This window comes from Acromyrmex echinatior, chromosome 2 (assembly GCF_024713525.1).
Source record: "Acromyrmex echinatior isolate Ae372 chromosome 2, ASM2471352v2, whole genome shotgun sequence".
Classification (NCBI taxonomy): domain Eukaryota; kingdom Metazoa; phylum Arthropoda; class Insecta; order Hymenoptera; family Formicidae; genus Acromyrmex; species Acromyrmex echinatior.
In genome coordinates, this window is record NC_141853.1 from 1,938,716 (window position 1) to 1,956,549 (window position 17,834).

A 17,834-nucleotide genomic window follows, 5' to 3' on the forward strand; every position below is an offset into this window, starting at 1 on the left:
AATGTTTCTTTCATAAATTAGGAAAATTGAGAAAAAATTTTGATATAATCAAATTTGGCTATTTACAAACATCTTTTATTTCTGTTTTACAATACAAAACATGGTTTAAATCTTAGCACAACACTGTTCTCTTTTGCTGTAGAAAAAGAAGTTCTTATTATTCTATAATTTAACAGAAGACGTATAAAAGATGTGTAAGAGAAACTTGCGGTAAAAATTGATGCAAGTGTAATAACTGCAAAGATTATATTGATGAATATACAAAAGTTATTAAATTTTACTTATATAATGATTAATACAATGAAGTGTTGTACAAAATTTGAAAGTCAAAAATTGCAGTCAGCTACGTATTTTATATACACAAATGAATTACGATTGATTATTACGTAACAACGTTCGTTGCGCCATATTGTCGCTAATAAATTATAATAAATTGAGTTAATCGCAGCGCGCGAGAAAGCATGTATACTGTGAGCGATTTAATGATCATAATCTTACATGTATGTATATATATATATATATGTATATATTCCTAGAAAAATATTTCTATATTACGTTCAATCAACAATATTAAAGATTAACATTTTATAACTGCCAAACGTTACAGTTGAACGCAATGTACGAGTTACAAATCATTATAGACTCTTATTCAATTAACTAGTTTCTACTGCATTGAAAAAGATTAGTGTTAACATATTGCGCAAAAATGATCGATTCTAAGTAAACAAATATATACAGTATTACATGCGTACGTCTGGATTAATCCAAAAGTTTAGTCTTTTTGAAATGCCAAAAATCATCTTAGAAAAATAGCAAGTATAAAATAAAAATAATTTTATGCTACGATAGTGAAGTTACACAGAATACAAATTACTGAAAAATAATGTTTAAAAGATAAATCTCTATATGAATTAATAACCTTTAAATAACTTTGATTAGATAACATGGGACATTCAATGAAATATAACAAATACAGTAACAAGTTTAATCTAAGATGATCTAAAATTAACGTGAAAAAGAAAGCTTAAGTTATTTCAATGGATTCTCGAATCGTCCCTAATCAGAAATGAATATGAGTCACGTAGAAACGAATTTCCTAATTCGTCTGAGTTATTCAATACAATTTTAGTTTGGATGTGACGCTACTTTGTAAAATGCAAAATTGTTATTTATTCTACTCTACGAGCTACATAGCAAATCTTTATGATTTCTCTTTTCCTAAATATAAATATTCTACAATCGGAAAATTATTTTACAATATATACAAGAGTACAAGGATATAGAAGAGTTAAGCACAGTTGCATCTTCTTTAAAACAGTCTTAAGGCGCTTAAATAACGAAAGCACTTTTCTGAATGTTTATGTGAAATTATCTGAAAGAAATTTGTTCTGCAAATAACTTTACCGATGAAAAGTTCAATTTTCCAGATAAAAGAGAGAAGATATCACAAGTGAGAAATATAATTTAAAGACTTACTGTAAAAAAGGTTCTTACGTTATCGGACTAAATCTTTTGTACTTGTCAGAACTCGTTTGAAATAACGAGTTTTGTACTTACAAAATGCATTTTTTCTGAGCAATGTTAAGGGAGTACTAAATGCTACTTAAACACGACAAAAATATCTGTTTTCTGTACAGCGAAATATAGCCTTATTCATTATTAGAATGATATATATATGTATATATACTGCATTATTAATTTCTCTATGTATATAATCAATCACTAGGAAATATATGTCAGAATATTCACAGACTTCAATGAAAAATTAAGAAATACTAGTACAGAACAACAAAGTCAAAAAGCAAAATCAATTTTGACGCGATTGTACTAAACTCTAGTCCATACTGACTAAGAACTGTAGATTATGTATGATAATTCGGTAGGAAATCTGAAAATTTTAGAGTTTTTTACAACTCTTATGTACATATGGATTCAAGTGTTTCTGGCTTCATATCCTCCCATACTACTCTTTCAGCGTATCCGTTTGTTATCAATTCTTCAGTAAGGGAAATTACCTTCAAAAAATTAAATTAATTTGTTCATCAAAAACGTCTGCAAAAAGATTTTCAGAGTTGAAACAGTAACTTACCCCGTAATTTTGTATGATAAAATAAATGTTTGCATAGGTATTGCTTTGAATACGACCTTCAATCTGCGCTTGTGCAACTCCCTTTGAAGAACAATTCTGTACCACATTGTAAGCTTCTGATGACCATTTACCTATATAAATAATATAATAGTATATAATGTATTCGAAATAATTTTGAATAGAGATATAAAACTATAATCTGCAAAATATATACATTACACATCAACATATAATTATTATACAACATACCATTTTTTGGCTGAATATTTGCTAAAAAGACTTCAATCGCTTGAAAGGGCAAGCTTAAATAATTTAATATCAATGGTCTACATTCCGAATTGTTAACCGACCAATAACCACCGTAATCGAGTAATCGCACTACGCTTCTCTCTCCTGATGGATCTGGCCATTCAATATATGCTCTAACCCAATTCTCCATCCAATATACAGCTACGTAATCACCCTCTACGAAACAATACATTATAGTCCTGCTTCTGTTTTTTATATGAATTAAATTTATATCACTTACTGTTCAATACATCCGGAACTGGTACCGATTCTGTGTTATACCAATACTGCATGCTGTCTTCTAAATTTTGTAAAAGGGGAAATGATGGATGAGTCGGAAGACGAACAAAGAGCCAATTTGGCTTGACAATGTGACAAATATTAATGTCATTATTAACGCCATCAACCAGGGACAGAGGTCGTTGTATAAAGACATTGTATGCAACTTCTTCATTCACCTCGGATATTGTTGAGATCTCCGCTAATGTTACTTGCGGGAATCTTTTCTCTGGAAACTTCTGCCTTACCATTTTAAGCGCGACATTAATTCCCTCAACACTACCTCGTATCGAGCAAATCTTATGATCGCCATCGCAAGGGTGATCATTGACATATATGCCGACATTTGCTTTTGTACGAATGTTGTGTAAAAAGCTACCATGACGGCCAATCAATCTGCCCACTAAATGTTGCGGTATAGCAAAATCGTACGTGGATGATGCAATGTTGTCTTTTCTGCATCCATTAATACTTCCACCTGTATGAAGACATAAAAATTGATTGTATTCAAGCCGGATGAAGTTGTTGTCATCTAAATCCCACCCAAAGATCTCTAGGAAATAACAATTCATTAACTATATTTTCTTAAAATCAATATTCTACCAATCTAAATATATGGAATTTCATCATTAATGATTATCGATATTTACCTTTTCCGCTATCTGTATTGCTTCCTTCACTCCCAGCTTCGTCCGTGACACTACCATCCAGAACTACAGAAACCGGGCTGTGATTGGCCGAGTCTCTTTCATCAACCTCTTGTCCCTGAGTTTTGATAGTGTGTCCCTCAGATTGTTGTTCATCCTCCTTATAATGATATTCGTCCATATAGTTTTGTTTAAGCGACTTTGTCTCGCAATGCATAGTCTGCTTCTTATTAGCAACATTTTGAAATATTCTCGGTTCGTCGTCATCGTTCTTGTTAGACTTGGAGAATGCGCTCGTGGCGGTTTCAAATAAGCTTGTATTCGACTTATCACTGCCAAATTCTACTTCTGTACTGCATATTGTTTCAACATCTTTATACATATTCTGGCTGCTGCTGCAAAAAGCAAATTGCGACGCTGATTTTTTTAACGGAATATCCATGGTCTCGCTGACCTTTCTTAGGATGCGAGTCTGTTCTTCTTCTTCTTCTTCTTGTATGTAACAGCAGTCAATTGAAGATTCCTGATTGATCTCTTTCTGAACGCCGGAATCATAAATGTTAGTGTCAACCTTCTGCGTATTATTCGAAATCGCTTTTTCTATACAGTTCGATTTTGCAGTTCCTCCTGAATCATTCCATTGAAGTTCATCTCTGTCTATCCGACGGCGTTTGTACCAAAAGAGAGCGACGACAAGAGCTACCGCCGGAACTGTCCACTTTACAAGTGGTACATGAATAGAAGAATTCATAGTGTGAATCCACGGTAGCTGCCGTTACCGAAAATTCGTTGATGCTGAAATTAAAGAAGGTGGCAATAGTTTTTTAGAACATTATTTCAATGAATACTAAGCGATGATTAGTACAATTTTCATATATATATATATATAAAATTGTATGAAATTTTTCACCCTATATATGTATGTATATATATATATATACAGGGTGAAAAATTTCAAACGTAATGAACCGAATATCTCAGAAAATATGAAAGCTACGGAAAAATGTTTCAGATAAAAATTGCATGATTTAGAGGGGATCGCATTTTGGTCATGTTGTCTTTCTTCTAGATGAAGGCGCCAAAAAGATACAAAGGTCGTCTTCACTTTTTTAAATTTAATTGTATAATTTTTTTACACGATATGATTTGACACTTTAATTATTCTGCATATAAAAGTATTAAGGTAGTGATATCAAAAATCAATAGTTTACGATATATTTTATATTTTATTCCGATAAATATTGACATAAAATATTAAATAACTCGTAAACTATTAATTTTTTGATAATCGTATTTTAATACTTTTATGAACAGAATAATAAGATGAATCAATTGGTGTAAATAAAACATATTATATTATATATATATATAAAAATATATATATATATATATATATATATATATATATATACTGCTGGTTAAAAGTTTCCGGACACCAAAATTAATAATTCAATATCTATATTAAATGACATTTAATTGAAAAGCAACATAAACTTAAAGCAAATTTAATTTATTTTAATATAAAAATTAATCAAATATACATTATTCTGTTTGTAAAACCTAAATTTTCTTTTCATTAAAGAAACGACCTTCCACTTATAGTCAAATTTAACTAATCGCGACATTTTTTTCTATAAGTTTTTTCAACTTTTGTTGGGATAATGGTTTCCAAATTGTTTCCAACATCTCTCATAAGTGTAAGCCTGATATCAGTTAATGTTTCCTCCACTTCGCAATCCACTTCATCCCTTAATTCAATGGGATTTAATTTAGGAGATTGCGGTTATTACATAATTTCAATATCTTCAGATGCTTCGTTGTTCAGTAAATAATTTCGATATAGCTTTGGATCATTGTCTTGCTGGAAGATAAATCCTCTTTTCACTAGACGTTCCAGCTGACAAACGATGTGGCGGAGAATTGAAATCGGAATATTAGTGTCCGGAATCTTTTAACCAACAGTATAAAAATTATATTTTATTATATAAAAAACAAAGTATTCTATATAAAAATTAATATTATGAATAACGAATTAAAATTTATTCCGCTTAATGCTAAATGAACGCTTGCTGATCAGCGAAAACAGTTTGTGTAAAACGAGACGGTATGCCGACGCGGAATTCCATGAATTTTCTTCCGCGCACAGCAATTAATTTTTCTATTTATATATCATAATGAAAATTCTACTCTTACGGAATATATATGTAAAGCTTATTTTAATGAAATATTATATTTCCATTAAAATTAAAATAGAAATTCTAATTTTATAATATAAATCTTCTATCAGAATTAATCATACACATTAAAATAAGATTTATAGATCATATAAATTTTATATAATTTTCTAATATTTTTCGATATATTATTCTATTTCTATAAACCAGCATGTAGGATTAGTTTTTGTACATAACGAAGTAACACTTATACTTTAAGACAATGTTGTTAGACGGGCCGGGTTTCAGAATATAGCTTCAGTAATGTACCGATCACTAGTAAATAGGAGATCATTAGTCGCTTAGAGTTGAAAGTTTTAATGTACAATATTTTACATATTTTACATACGTATATATATATATATAGAAATATGTATATATTTATATATATGTATACGTATGTAAAATATGTAAAATATATTAAAATTTTCAACATTTTTGAAAAAATTTTACATAGGCGACTAATGATCTCCTATTTACTAGTGATCGGTACGTTACTGAAGCTATATTGGACGCGCATGCGTCTGAAATCCGGCCCGTCTAACAACACTGCTTCAAGATATCTTCAGGTCTGATAATGTATACAATAAACGCTATATTCGTAGAGTCATCTAAAAATATTTAAATCTAGATTATTTAAAAAATAGTTTTCAATCTATTGATATCATATCGATATCATATAGAAATTTAAAAATTATATATAAGAATTAAATATATTCTTTATTTTTATTTGATGATAAAAACAGCGCAGGACACAGGTCAAAATACTTCATGATATCCAGCAAGCGAGATAATTAAAGTCTCGCATTATATCATCAAAGCAACAAAGCGAAGCTTGTTATGTCATCGTTATAATGTTATCTTACAGATATATATAACGAAATAAAATCATAAAAATCTAGAAATTCAAAAGTTCTAAACTGTGATAATTAAAAATGTGATATTAAAGTATTTCGTGCTGTTTACTTACATTAACATATGATCGATCCAAGATCAAACATTTCCCAGCTGGTCGAATAAATTTCTCTTCATACATACGAAATATTTCATTATAATCGCCAAGGGATATGTAAATAGTAACACTACGCAATATCCTAAAATAAGGCTGAGGTAACACGCGTCGAAATTAATCGAAGATCGATTACGTGAATACACTGTCGATGCTAACTGAAGTTGTATTACGACTCGCAAAAATTTTCAACACATACACCAGTACATGAGGACCAGTTGGACTGGAACTGTTCGTCGATTACGGAGGCATGGCTATGTAAGATGGCATTCACACCGTAAGAGAGAGTAAGATCTTCGATAATATATAGGGCCACGCAAAAATAATACGAGTAAAAACTTCTGAAAAATATTCTAACGATTTTATTATTATCTCAAGCGAATATACAAGAACCGGCCGATATGATTTTTAGGTCAACAGAAACAAACAAAAAATTATCATATTTAAATCACACATGAAATTCTCATACGAATATTCAAAACGGAATATGTATGACCACGTTTTCAAAATTTGACCAAATGCTTGATACATTCTACTAATTAATGCAATCGATGAAAAAAAATATATGTATGAATAAATCCGCATAGAGAGAATTATTCTGTATATAATTGCAACCTTCACGATAATATCCGAAATAGAAAGATTAAACTGATTTTGATAAGAAATTACTAATCTTTTGTCAAAAGTTTCAGATAATAATATCAATATACGTTAAAAACTTATCGAAATTTCAATATAATTCAATTACAAGATACAATTCACAGTTGTAAATCGCAATCAAACTAAACAATCAGACGGATAAAAGTAAGTTTCTGAAATAAGCCGAAATTTTGAATAGTTTGGCATATTTTTCAAGATATCGAGTCAAAAGTTTCTTGAATGTTAAACAGAGAGTAGATATATTATATAGGAGCAAAATGTTTAAAATGTTTGAAATTATGTGCTATTGGTTTAAATTTTAAAAAAGCAACGAAAACAGCTCAAATCATAATTAATTTTGGAAATAAAAAAACAAATATGAACGAAACTATGCTACAGCATTTATAGTGCGAAGAAAAAAGGAAAAAAATTGAAATTATACGTATAGAGAATCGTTCAATATAAATTGAAACTGGTACACAGAAAAATTGCATTGCATTGCATTGCATTGCATTACATTGCATTACATTACATTATATCGCACTGCATTGCGTTACATAATAAATCATACAAATAGAAGAAAATATGTTCTTTTTATGTATTTTTTTAACTTCATTAAAAAGCTATTATAATAATTGAAAAACTTTATTATACATATAGAGAAGAAGCAATAATTTTTTTAAACAAATGTATTTATACATAATGTTTTATTTAAAAAATGTTAATAATTTATTGATCATATTTTAATAGGTTTTTAAATGATAGTTCTTAATAATTATGTTATTTTAAAAAGAAGAATCGTTTTTCATGTTTGTCGAATATTACTTGTATATTATCATTTAAGATCTATTTATCTATTTTTTGAGCATTGATGATATGCTGTTTTTGAATTTAAAAAATTATCACCTCAGAACAAACATGCAAGCGTTATAGGTCAAACGACGCATACTGGTTCAACGTGCTCTCGGAATGTTGAATCTGCGCTGCGTGAGATTAAATGAGGTAACCGGTATAAGCAAAGCTTATTAATAAAAGCATCAAAAGGAAAGGCGGAAATTGCGGTAACTTGATAAACTACAATAAATCTCGAACTTTTAGTCTTCAACTTATCGTTAAAAAAAATTATATTCTTAATGTCTTAATGATCGTAATCATATTATGATCCAAATTAAAAAGTCATGTTACATCTTTGCATTAGTTCTATAAGTTTAAATAAAGAATTAATAAATATTAATGAAAGTGGTAATCACAAAGAATTGTCCAGAGAGAGAGAAACAATCTTTCTTATTTTTTAAGTAAATACAATTATTTGTTGCACTTGAAGATACGTGTTAGGAATGAAAAATTACGTGTGTATATATATACATACACACGTAATTTTTCATTTTTATGCACAAATATGTTAAAGTTAAATTAAATTCATATTTAAATAAGTCTTACCATTCAGTTTAAATGAAAATAATACGACGTAAATGTTAGAACAAAGTACAAATATCTTGTATTAGTTTCTTATTGAGAGAGATAAATAAAATTTAAAACAATTTTAATAGATAGAATGTCAATTTCAATTCGTAAGTTAATTATGAAATTAAAAAAGAAACAAATTCAAAAAAATTGTAACAAATATAAATTTTAGTAAATAAAATATAGTGAATAAATTTAGTAGCATATAAATTGAAAATTTTGAATATATATATAAGTCATTCACAATAAATTAAATTTCATTACGCGTGTGCAGTATTGAAAGAATTAATATTATTTTTAAATACTTCTTTATGTGCATTTTTTATGGCTTCTGCAAAAGTATTTATACATTTTGTTCTTTTCTAATTTGTTTTATTTTCCTTTTTATTTTGGTTATTCTTGAAAATTAACACAAATAAATAAAAAAATACTTTAAATGGATTGTTTAAAACATTTGTTTTATTTATTTGCGTTAATTTTATAACAATTTATTTCAGTGTGAGTTTTGGAATTTGAGATTGTTATAACATTAAAATTAATGCAAAAAATTAATGTAAATAAAAAAAAATACTTTAAACTAAACAACGTTTAAAGTATTTTTTTTATTTATTTATATTAATTTTTAAGAATGATCACATAACAAAAAGGAAAATAAAAAAATATAGTCACAAAAGAACAAAATGCATAGATATTTTTGCAGAAGCGATAAAAATGCATTTGAATAAGATTAATAAAATTATAAAATTTGGACATTTATTTTTATTCAATAACGAATGCAGATTTAACATTTCCAAATCTGATTACACGTAAAAGACAATGCTTTAAATATATATATTAATAGATAATTTAAATTATAAAATGCAAGATAATAGAATCTTAAACAATTATTTACCACTGTTCTTTTTCTACACCAAAACTGGTGGACATTGATGCAATTAGTGTAAGACAGATATGGTTTGTTTCACTTTAACATATTTTACTAATTCAGAACTTGTTCAGAATTCTTCGAAAAAGAACAAACGATTCATTTTTCCTAACATATCATAAGAAAAAATAAGAGGTCAATTCTTTTTCGAAAAAAGTTTTCAATTGGTGGACTATTTCCATAAACATTTTTTAAATACAAAATATAAAATAATTATGTACTAAATAGGTGTTTATATTAGGTGTTGGAATTAATTCGTAGCGTTTTTAATGAAAGAATGTTATTTATTTCACATGAGCATTAAAAAATACATTAATGAAAGTACTTCCCATCACTTGTAAAACGCTACGAATTAATTCCAACACCTAATAAAAAATAACAAATAACATAAATAATACACAAGGGAAATAAGAAACAATATTACAATGAAACAATACAAACAATTTATAAAGAAATAGATTCTATACTTTTCCTCAATACACATACAAATTTTTTTCTTACAATTTTTATATTCTTATGTATTTTTATCGACTTGTTAATTATAATTTTTGTCAGTGGAATAATAATGTTAAACAATATTAAATAAATAATAATAGAATTAGAAGGTCAATAAAAAATTAATTAAAAACTAAAATAAATTGTTTAAAAATATTAAAAAATATAAGCTGCATAGATATTTTTATTAAACATATATAAAAAGACATTAAATAAACTATTTATAGAAATAGAATATTGTTACTTGCATATAGTTGAATATATAACCTCTTTATATAGTCTATATATAGAACATCTAAATTGTCATGGATATATAATAGAGAAAACCATTTTATAACATTTTTATCACAAAATTATATACAAAATCATATTAGACAAAGTGTTTGACTAGTGTTATTCTAATACATATAAAGAGAATAATAGAAAATTTTGATTTTGAGATAAAATGAAATATAAAATTAAAATAATTAAATATAATAAATAAGCAAAATTACCTATGCACATACAACTCAATAATTATAAAACTAGAAACGTAATTGAAAAATAAACATATGAACAGCTCCACATTGTATATGTACATTGCAGAATAAAAAGAAGAGGGGGAAAGGGAGAAGACGGAAAAATCCGCTATTATTGGCTATTATATACACATAGGAAAAAAAGTTGAAACATACGGGCATATGCTTTCAGCATTTATATCGCTTTTCGATTCCTACTCGCTACTCATATGGCTATTTGCCATCACTACACATTATATTTCCATACTTCTAAGCCTGTATGTAAATAGCCGGAAGAAGGAAGGTAACAAAAGACTCGCCGCATAGAGGTGAACCGAGTAAAAGTATGTATGACGAGATCCTAGACAGAATTATTTACTTACCAATGTTAGTGACGTTTCGCGAAGATGTGACTGATTAGCGATCGATCGTGCACTTTGTTCAAAGGCCCCTGAAAATCTTTTCGGCGCACCGTATGACTAACTTACGGCAAAATTTCTGCGAGTACACGCCACGTGCTCGGTGCTAGAAGTATGTTTCTCCGAGTAACAGATATGGCGACAACTCCGTTAATTCTGGTTTCCACTCTATGCTGGTGAATTTCCATGTCACCGCTTCACGCGCACCCTATCGGTCATAGCTAAAGTAGCTAGATTATAAAGTACCGCCACGGAGTAAAAAGAAGGAGAGCAAACTTCTGAGAGGAAGAAACAAGAGGTCTGAGGATCGATTCTGTATCTTGAAAATTACAATACAAAGGTGAGCGAATTTACTAGAATACTGATAATTTTATTGGTCAACACCTAGAAAAATTTGCTCACTTTTGTAATTTTCACCTGTTGTTTGAAAATACAGAATCAACCTTCTGGATATCAATTATGAAACTTTATTCCTAGGATGGAAAGTGAAAGGTGAAAATTTTAACCATTGAAGTTAATGGAGAAATTTTTCACTTTTCACTTTTCATCCTAAGAAAAAAGTTTCATGATTGATACCCTGTTTTCTGTGGCTGAACTAGTGTACTTTTAAAACTTAAAGTGAGATAGATATATATTTGATATTTGTCGAAAGCAAAAAAGAGTTTTAGAACAGTTTAGTGCAGGAACAGAAAACAGACCAATGCACTTCGGAAAACCAATAGAAAATTAGGACAATGCGATTTTAGTGCCGTTGTGGGAAAAGTTGGAAGTATATACATGATAACGTATACAAAATACACATGTATACATGTTTTATTTGTAATGCAGAAGTTTCAATTTGTATAAAATTTCATTTTATTTGATTAAGAACCGGTTGCACCAATATTACTTTGACTTTAGCGAGATTTAAAACTCTCTCTATCTTGTTTTAAAACCAAAAAGAGACAGGAACAGAGTTTTAAGTCTCGCTTAAAATTAAAGTAACGTTAGTGCAACCTAAAATGAGAATCAAGTCGTGAAAAGCGTTGATCTCGTAATTGGTCAGATTTCAAGTGCCTTTAAACGTCGCGAATGTGTGGTAGTGAATTTGTAAATACATACATAGATTTATGCAAAGATTTATGTAAATTATCATTAAATTATTATTTTTTAACTTACTGATCAAAAACCTTTTAAATTAAAAAAAAAATAAAATTAAGCAATTTTTCTTCTTTATATTCTACACATGAAAGTATACAAATTTACAGAATTATAAAAAAATGGGAGAACAAATATTTATCAAATCCTCTAAGTTGATAGTTTTCTCTGACAGGAGCGCTCGAATTCTTCCGTAAAGTCACTAGATCTATAAAATATTGCAATTGATTTCATAACTGATGCGTCAAAATGATCGAAGTGCATATAATACACGATTTCGAGAGGCTTGGAATTGCCCACGATCCAAATTGCGCACAAGCCAATCACAGCATTAGAAAAAAAAATAAAAAAACTCCCTAGGCAGAAATCGCTGTGAATGGGCAATTGTTACAGTGCATAATTGAACCGCTTTTCACAATTTCAAGTACACATTGAATATAATTGGATGCCGCTAACCTAATCGTGCTTTTTGAGACATTTTTAAGTATTAATTTTGAGGAGAAGTTGAATAGATAAAAGCACAAATTTACCATCTGGTGATGTTAATACAACAAAAACCTGTACCCTTTGTGTACTTTTATGCATTAAATTTTTACAGCAAATAAATCTGTAAACTAAAAAACACATAAATTAAACATTTGTACATATTCTTTTGATCATAAATAAAATTACAATTCAAAAACATTAATTTACATACTTGACGGATTCATTTTCCCAAATAAAGTACGTATATACAAATCCATTAATTTGAAATGGCCGCGTTAAAATGCGAGGTACTTTATAGATAGTGACTTTACCTGTAACCGCAAAATGCTGCCGCACACTACCGCTCCCTGAAGAAATGGATGTTAACTACACAACAATATCCATCTTTTTTCAATGCTCCTGATGAAAATAAATCGTTGAAATCATTGAAATTTTTATTAATTTAATAGATTTTAGTTATTTTAGCGATTTCAACTATCTATTTTCATCAAGAGCACCGCAAAAAGATAGATATTGTTGTGTAATTAACATTCATTTCTTCAGATGGCAGTAGAGCTTGTCAGCATTTTGCGGTTATTAATTTTGGACTATCATGTCCTCTTTCAGGTTTCTCTATCGATGGTACATACATCGACATATAGTACTGGACGGAGCATTAAGGCTTAAATACAGTAGGCACAGGCAACAGGAAATAACGAGCCGTCCAATCAGAGCTTTAGTGTATAAATTCGATATTATATCCCAGACCTCTGATTGGACGGCTTGTTATTCCCTGTTGCCTGTGCCTATTGTGTTTAAGTCTTTATGTTTAAGCATCCAAACCATCTTGGCAGATCTAAAAAGAGATAGAGCGATACTTGGGTAGTAGTGAATCATGTAATTAAGGATCCCGAAGCATTAAGTTAATACATCTGTGCTCAGAGTGTTACTTTTACACAAAATACACGTAGAAACCATATTTCAAATTTTATTTTGTATTTAATAATTAATAATGTAAGTTTAGAATTATTGCATTGTGTTAGTATCAGTCAATACTTCTGTGATGGTTCCTGACTTTAAAGAATACACTACTCTCCTGCCTCTCCTGAAACATAATTCAGCCAATAGGACAAAAGTAGAAAGAGAATTTCGTGTCCAAATATCTATCTTATTCTTTTTAGGTCCATCAAGACCATAAAATATAGAGAATAGGAAGCCAAATTTACATGGATGAGGCTGTCAAAAAACGTGATCAAAAGTGGCCATCTGAAGATTAGTTCGATCAAAATGTCACTTTCGTTTCACCCATGGAGTATAGAGAATAGGAAGTCGAAGAGGCTCCGCACAATAGAAGGAACAGGGAACAGAGAACAGGGGATCGATTCTGTATCTTGAAACAAAGTGAAAATTATAAAAGTGAACGAATTTATTAGGATACTGATAATTTCATTGATCGACACCTAGTAAATTTGTTCACTTTTGTAATTTTCATCTCGTTTCAAGATACAGAATTGATCTCCAGAAAATAAGAATTTTAATCTATCAGAAACTGTGTATTTTACAATACTGTGTATTCTACAATACATAATTTCTGATAGATTGAAATTCTTATTCTCTGTTCTCTATTCCCTGTTCCTTTTATTGTGTGGAGCCCCTTACTGGGAAAGAATGGCAACTTACATCACGTGATCCGTCTCCTCTGATTGGACATGGGCATCAAAGCTCCATAAACATGAAAAAGAATGGAGAAAACTGGTCATGTGATCCCCATTCTGATCGGACGTGGGCATTCACGTGATGCAATTTGCCACTCTCTCTCTTTCTCTCTCTCTTTCTGTGAGGTTCTCTAACTTCCAAACTTCAAATTTGATTTCCTTTTTATTACTCCGTGCACTAACCATGCTCATTTAATTGAATTCAGCTATATGTATTTGACATGTCAAGCTGCTTTCACATGCAGCGTAACTTGTGTAAGCGTAACTCGCATCAACCAATCAAATCGTATCAAATTGTATTAGTTATTACGTATTATTTTAGTTGAGACGATTTGATTAGCTGACGCAAGTTACGCTTACGCAAATTACGCTGCATAGTGAAAGCAGCCTCATATTTTCTGTATATCGTCTATAGTCTCTGTAGTAGTATTTGACTATTCGTCTATAATCTCTGCAGTATTCGGCTATTAAAAAATAATATTTCCTTATGAAAGAAATAATATTTTCTTATGAAACTTCTCGGGATTTCTTTCTTATATTGCTGGGAAAGCTTGTACCGATTTTGCAAATTGACTCTTGAAAATTTTTTGTTAATAAAATTATATACACTTTTGTAGTACAAATAGAGTGATTTTTACAGAGCGATTTTTTAGAAAAAATGCGAAATAAATGTTAATCTCATCCGATATGTACTACAATATAAAATTTGTACTATGTATAATACATATCGGATATCATAATATTTATTTCGCATTTTTTCTAAAAAAATTGCTGCTCTGCAGCTTCCGAGCCTTCAGGAGCTTTTCCTGATTACGTATTATCGCAATTGAAACTTAAATTATACGATTTATCCAGTATTTTAGCCATAAAATTTCAGCACAAAGAAATTCATCTTTGACTAGAGATCTCCATAGTTTCTCCTATTGAGTCGATATCGGCTGCTTCACTGTATCATTTCATTTCTGCATCTGCTACAAGATGGTGCGCTATGAATCTCATTTAAATTTCTTCTTCATGACGTTTGCGTCAAATTAGTCTTACACACATAATTCATTAATTTTATTGTGCTTGAAAAAAGCACGGAAATTAGAGTAAGTAAGAGAAAAATGTATATAAACAATATAACTATAAAAATAATTATTATACAATTATATTGATAAAAACAATTATTAGATTTATTTAAATTTAAATTTTTGGACTTTAAACAATTTCCTGTACGTTTTCATGTTGGCTTTTCTCTCATTCTTTCTCTCTTTCTCTCTCTCTCTCTCTCTCTCTCTCTCTCTCTCTCTCTTTCTCTCTCTCGGAATCACTTATAAAAAATACAGAAGTAATAATTATTTTATATTATACATATATGTCAGAATATTACTACGTGCATCCTGATTTGACAGAAATGATAGAAATAGAAATGGTTTATACACATTATATATTTATGATTATTATAACAACAACAGTTACAAATGGTATCTATCTCATGGTATTTCATGCCATGAGTCTTTTTAAAATAATGAAAAAACGGGAATGCGTCAGATTAGATTTTATGAGCGCTATGTTAGGGACGAGGAATGTACGAAAATATCTATTGGTCTAGGACTCGAAGAGACCTTCGAGTGATGCATGCGGGGTCGTTTGATCTGGATGCGGGGCGTCGGGACGCAAGGTTACAGCGGTCGTCGGGTCAGCAACACCACGGCCGTCCCTCCCGCTTTTCCCTTTCCACCCTGACCGCCATCCCTCGTCCTCTCTCACCGCCGTCGCCACGCTCGATGTACGTACGTCTGCCCTTCCTTTCTAACCCTCCTCCTCATCGAGGATGAACGAGAGAGAGAAAGAGAGAGAGAGAGAGAAACAGAGAGAAAGAAAGAAAGAGAAAGAGAGAGCTGCCGCCCTTCCACCCATCTCCCTCGTTGTCCTCTATTTGTCCTCACTCACTAGTACCAGGGCGTGCCATCTTTGCGAATCTAGCGATATTCTTATTAATAGTTATTGCGACAAGGAATCCTTGTGTTTCCACATACAATACTTCTTCCCGATATATTTAAGAAGGAAAAATGTTACAACTGCACGATTGTTTGCAATTTGATAAATAATTATACTCAAGTAATAAACATTTCTATTCTACGCCTCTAGTCTATTCTCTTTTCAAAGTTGTTTTTAACACTTCGTTAAAGAAGAATTATGTTTGCAAGAAAAATATTAACTTTTCATTAATGACTTTTAAATTAACAATTCGTATAAAAAAAATTTTTTATGGTATTTTTTAACTTGTTTTTGCAATGAAAATTAATTATACTTGTGAGAGAAAAAAAGAAGAAAAGAGAGAGGAAAGCAGAGAGAGAGAGAGAAGGAGAGAGAGAAAAATTTCTAATTGAAGAAATATAATGATTATAATTGTGAAAATTATAAAACAATTGTTGCTATCGATGTCATGATAAAACGCAACAGTCAGCGTCATCCCTTCAATGTCGTCGCATTATTTTTTTATAATGCTGCCCTTCCATCGCAATATTTTACCACCGCTTGCACAGACCAATGCGGTAGTCGAGTCGCTTGCAAACATCCCGGTAGAGGGGGTGTCTGGGTCACCCCCTTTCATGTTAGTCTGTCTGTCTGGCTGGCTACTTTCCTGGGGTTCGCAACCCCTGCTTGCCAAACGTTATACGAACCATGACACTGAAATGCACCGATTGTTTATGCACACAAAGTCTCGCTCATAATAAATGTTTCGCATTCCCCGTCTCGTTAAATAATTCGCTTTTGCAAACTAATTAAATTCTCCGACGCTCTCTTCGTTAAAAAAAAACTATTTTAATTTCGATTCTGTCACGATCATTGTACACAGTAAATGCTTCTCTCTAGTTACATTTTAGTTATATTTAATATATTGACTTTTTCTATGTATTATCATAAATATATGCTTTGTTAATAATCATTAATTTCAAAGAGAACGAAAGGGAAATCCGATGCAGAACTGATCGCTTTCATACTAATGCGGGCGATCACCTTGCACTCTCTCTAACAACATCTATTAATTCTAATTAATGGAGAAAGTGTAAAGAGCAATTTTAACATGTTATGCCGCAGAGTATCATGATGGCTTTGTATTCTGATTACTTTTAATGTTTCACGTAACATTATGTATATTGATGTCGTTAACATGTAAATATTGATACATATTACGCTCATAATTGTTTGTTAGAAAAATAATGTTTGTTTTCGGTGAAATAAACAATGTCGTACAAATTTTGGAATCCTTTATAAAGAGATCGAATAAATTCATCTTTTTTTGCACAATGTTTCTAATGAATTTTAATGATTCTTGATAACTCCTAATAATATAATAGCTTTTTATAACTTTGACTGCCAGAATATCGAGCATTCTGATGTATCTTAACATGAATCATTATTTCATTTTTTTCTATTATTGTTATGTTTGCGTTAAGCAATCAGCTGTGTGGATAAGTCAGCCGATGTGAAAAGTCAATACTAAGATTTTGACATTTAAAGATTGATCTCTGTGACAACAAGTCGCTTAAAAGACTCTAATCGG

The 17,834-nt window shown here is 30.2% G+C and overlaps 1 protein-coding gene across 5 annotated transcripts; it reads right to left on the reverse strand.

The window, feature by feature from the left end:
- Nucleotides 1–53: 53 nt before the first annotated feature.
- Nucleotides 54–11,158, reverse strand: spoon (A-kinase anchor protein spoonbill). 5 transcript variants are annotated; one of them, XM_087402650.1, is made up of 7 exons: nt 10,929–11,158; nt 6,487–6,542; nt 3,307–4,098; nt 2,619–3,209; nt 2,339–2,554; nt 2,090–2,220; nt 54–2,015 (listed from the first exon to the last, which is right to left on the reverse strand). In XM_087402650.1, exons 3-7 carry the CDS (start codon nt 4,052–4,054, stop codon nt 1,917–1,919), a joined length of 1,785 nt encoding a protein of 594 aa, XP_087258776.1. In that variant the 5' UTR covers nt 4,055–4,098; nt 6,487–6,542; nt 10,929–11,158; the 3' UTR covers nt 54–1,916. The 5 variants fall into 5 exon arrangements, with proteins under 5 accessions (XP_087258776.1, XP_087258777.1, XP_087258775.1 ...); XM_087402651.1 differs by having other exon boundaries at nt 6,487–6,610; XM_087402649.1 differs by lacking the exon at nt 6,487–6,542 and having other exon boundaries at nt 10,929–11,157.
- Between the last annotated feature and the right edge of the window lie 6,676 nt (nt 11,159–17,834).

Excerpts from the sequence above, each read along its gene's own strand:
- spoon (XM_087402650.1), bottom strand. The coding sequence starts at position 4,054 with ATGAATTCTTCTATTCATGTACCACTTGTAAAGTGGACAGTTCCGGCG. Across the intron at positions 3,210-3,306 it reads CAATACAGATAGCGGAAAAG|AGATCTTTGGGTGGGATTTA; the intron begins GTAAATATCGAT and ends GTTATTTCCTAG. Across the intron at positions 2,016-2,089 it reads TTATCATACAAAATTACGGG|GTAATTTCCCTTACTGAAGA; the intron begins GTAAGTTACTGT and ends AATTTTTTGAAG.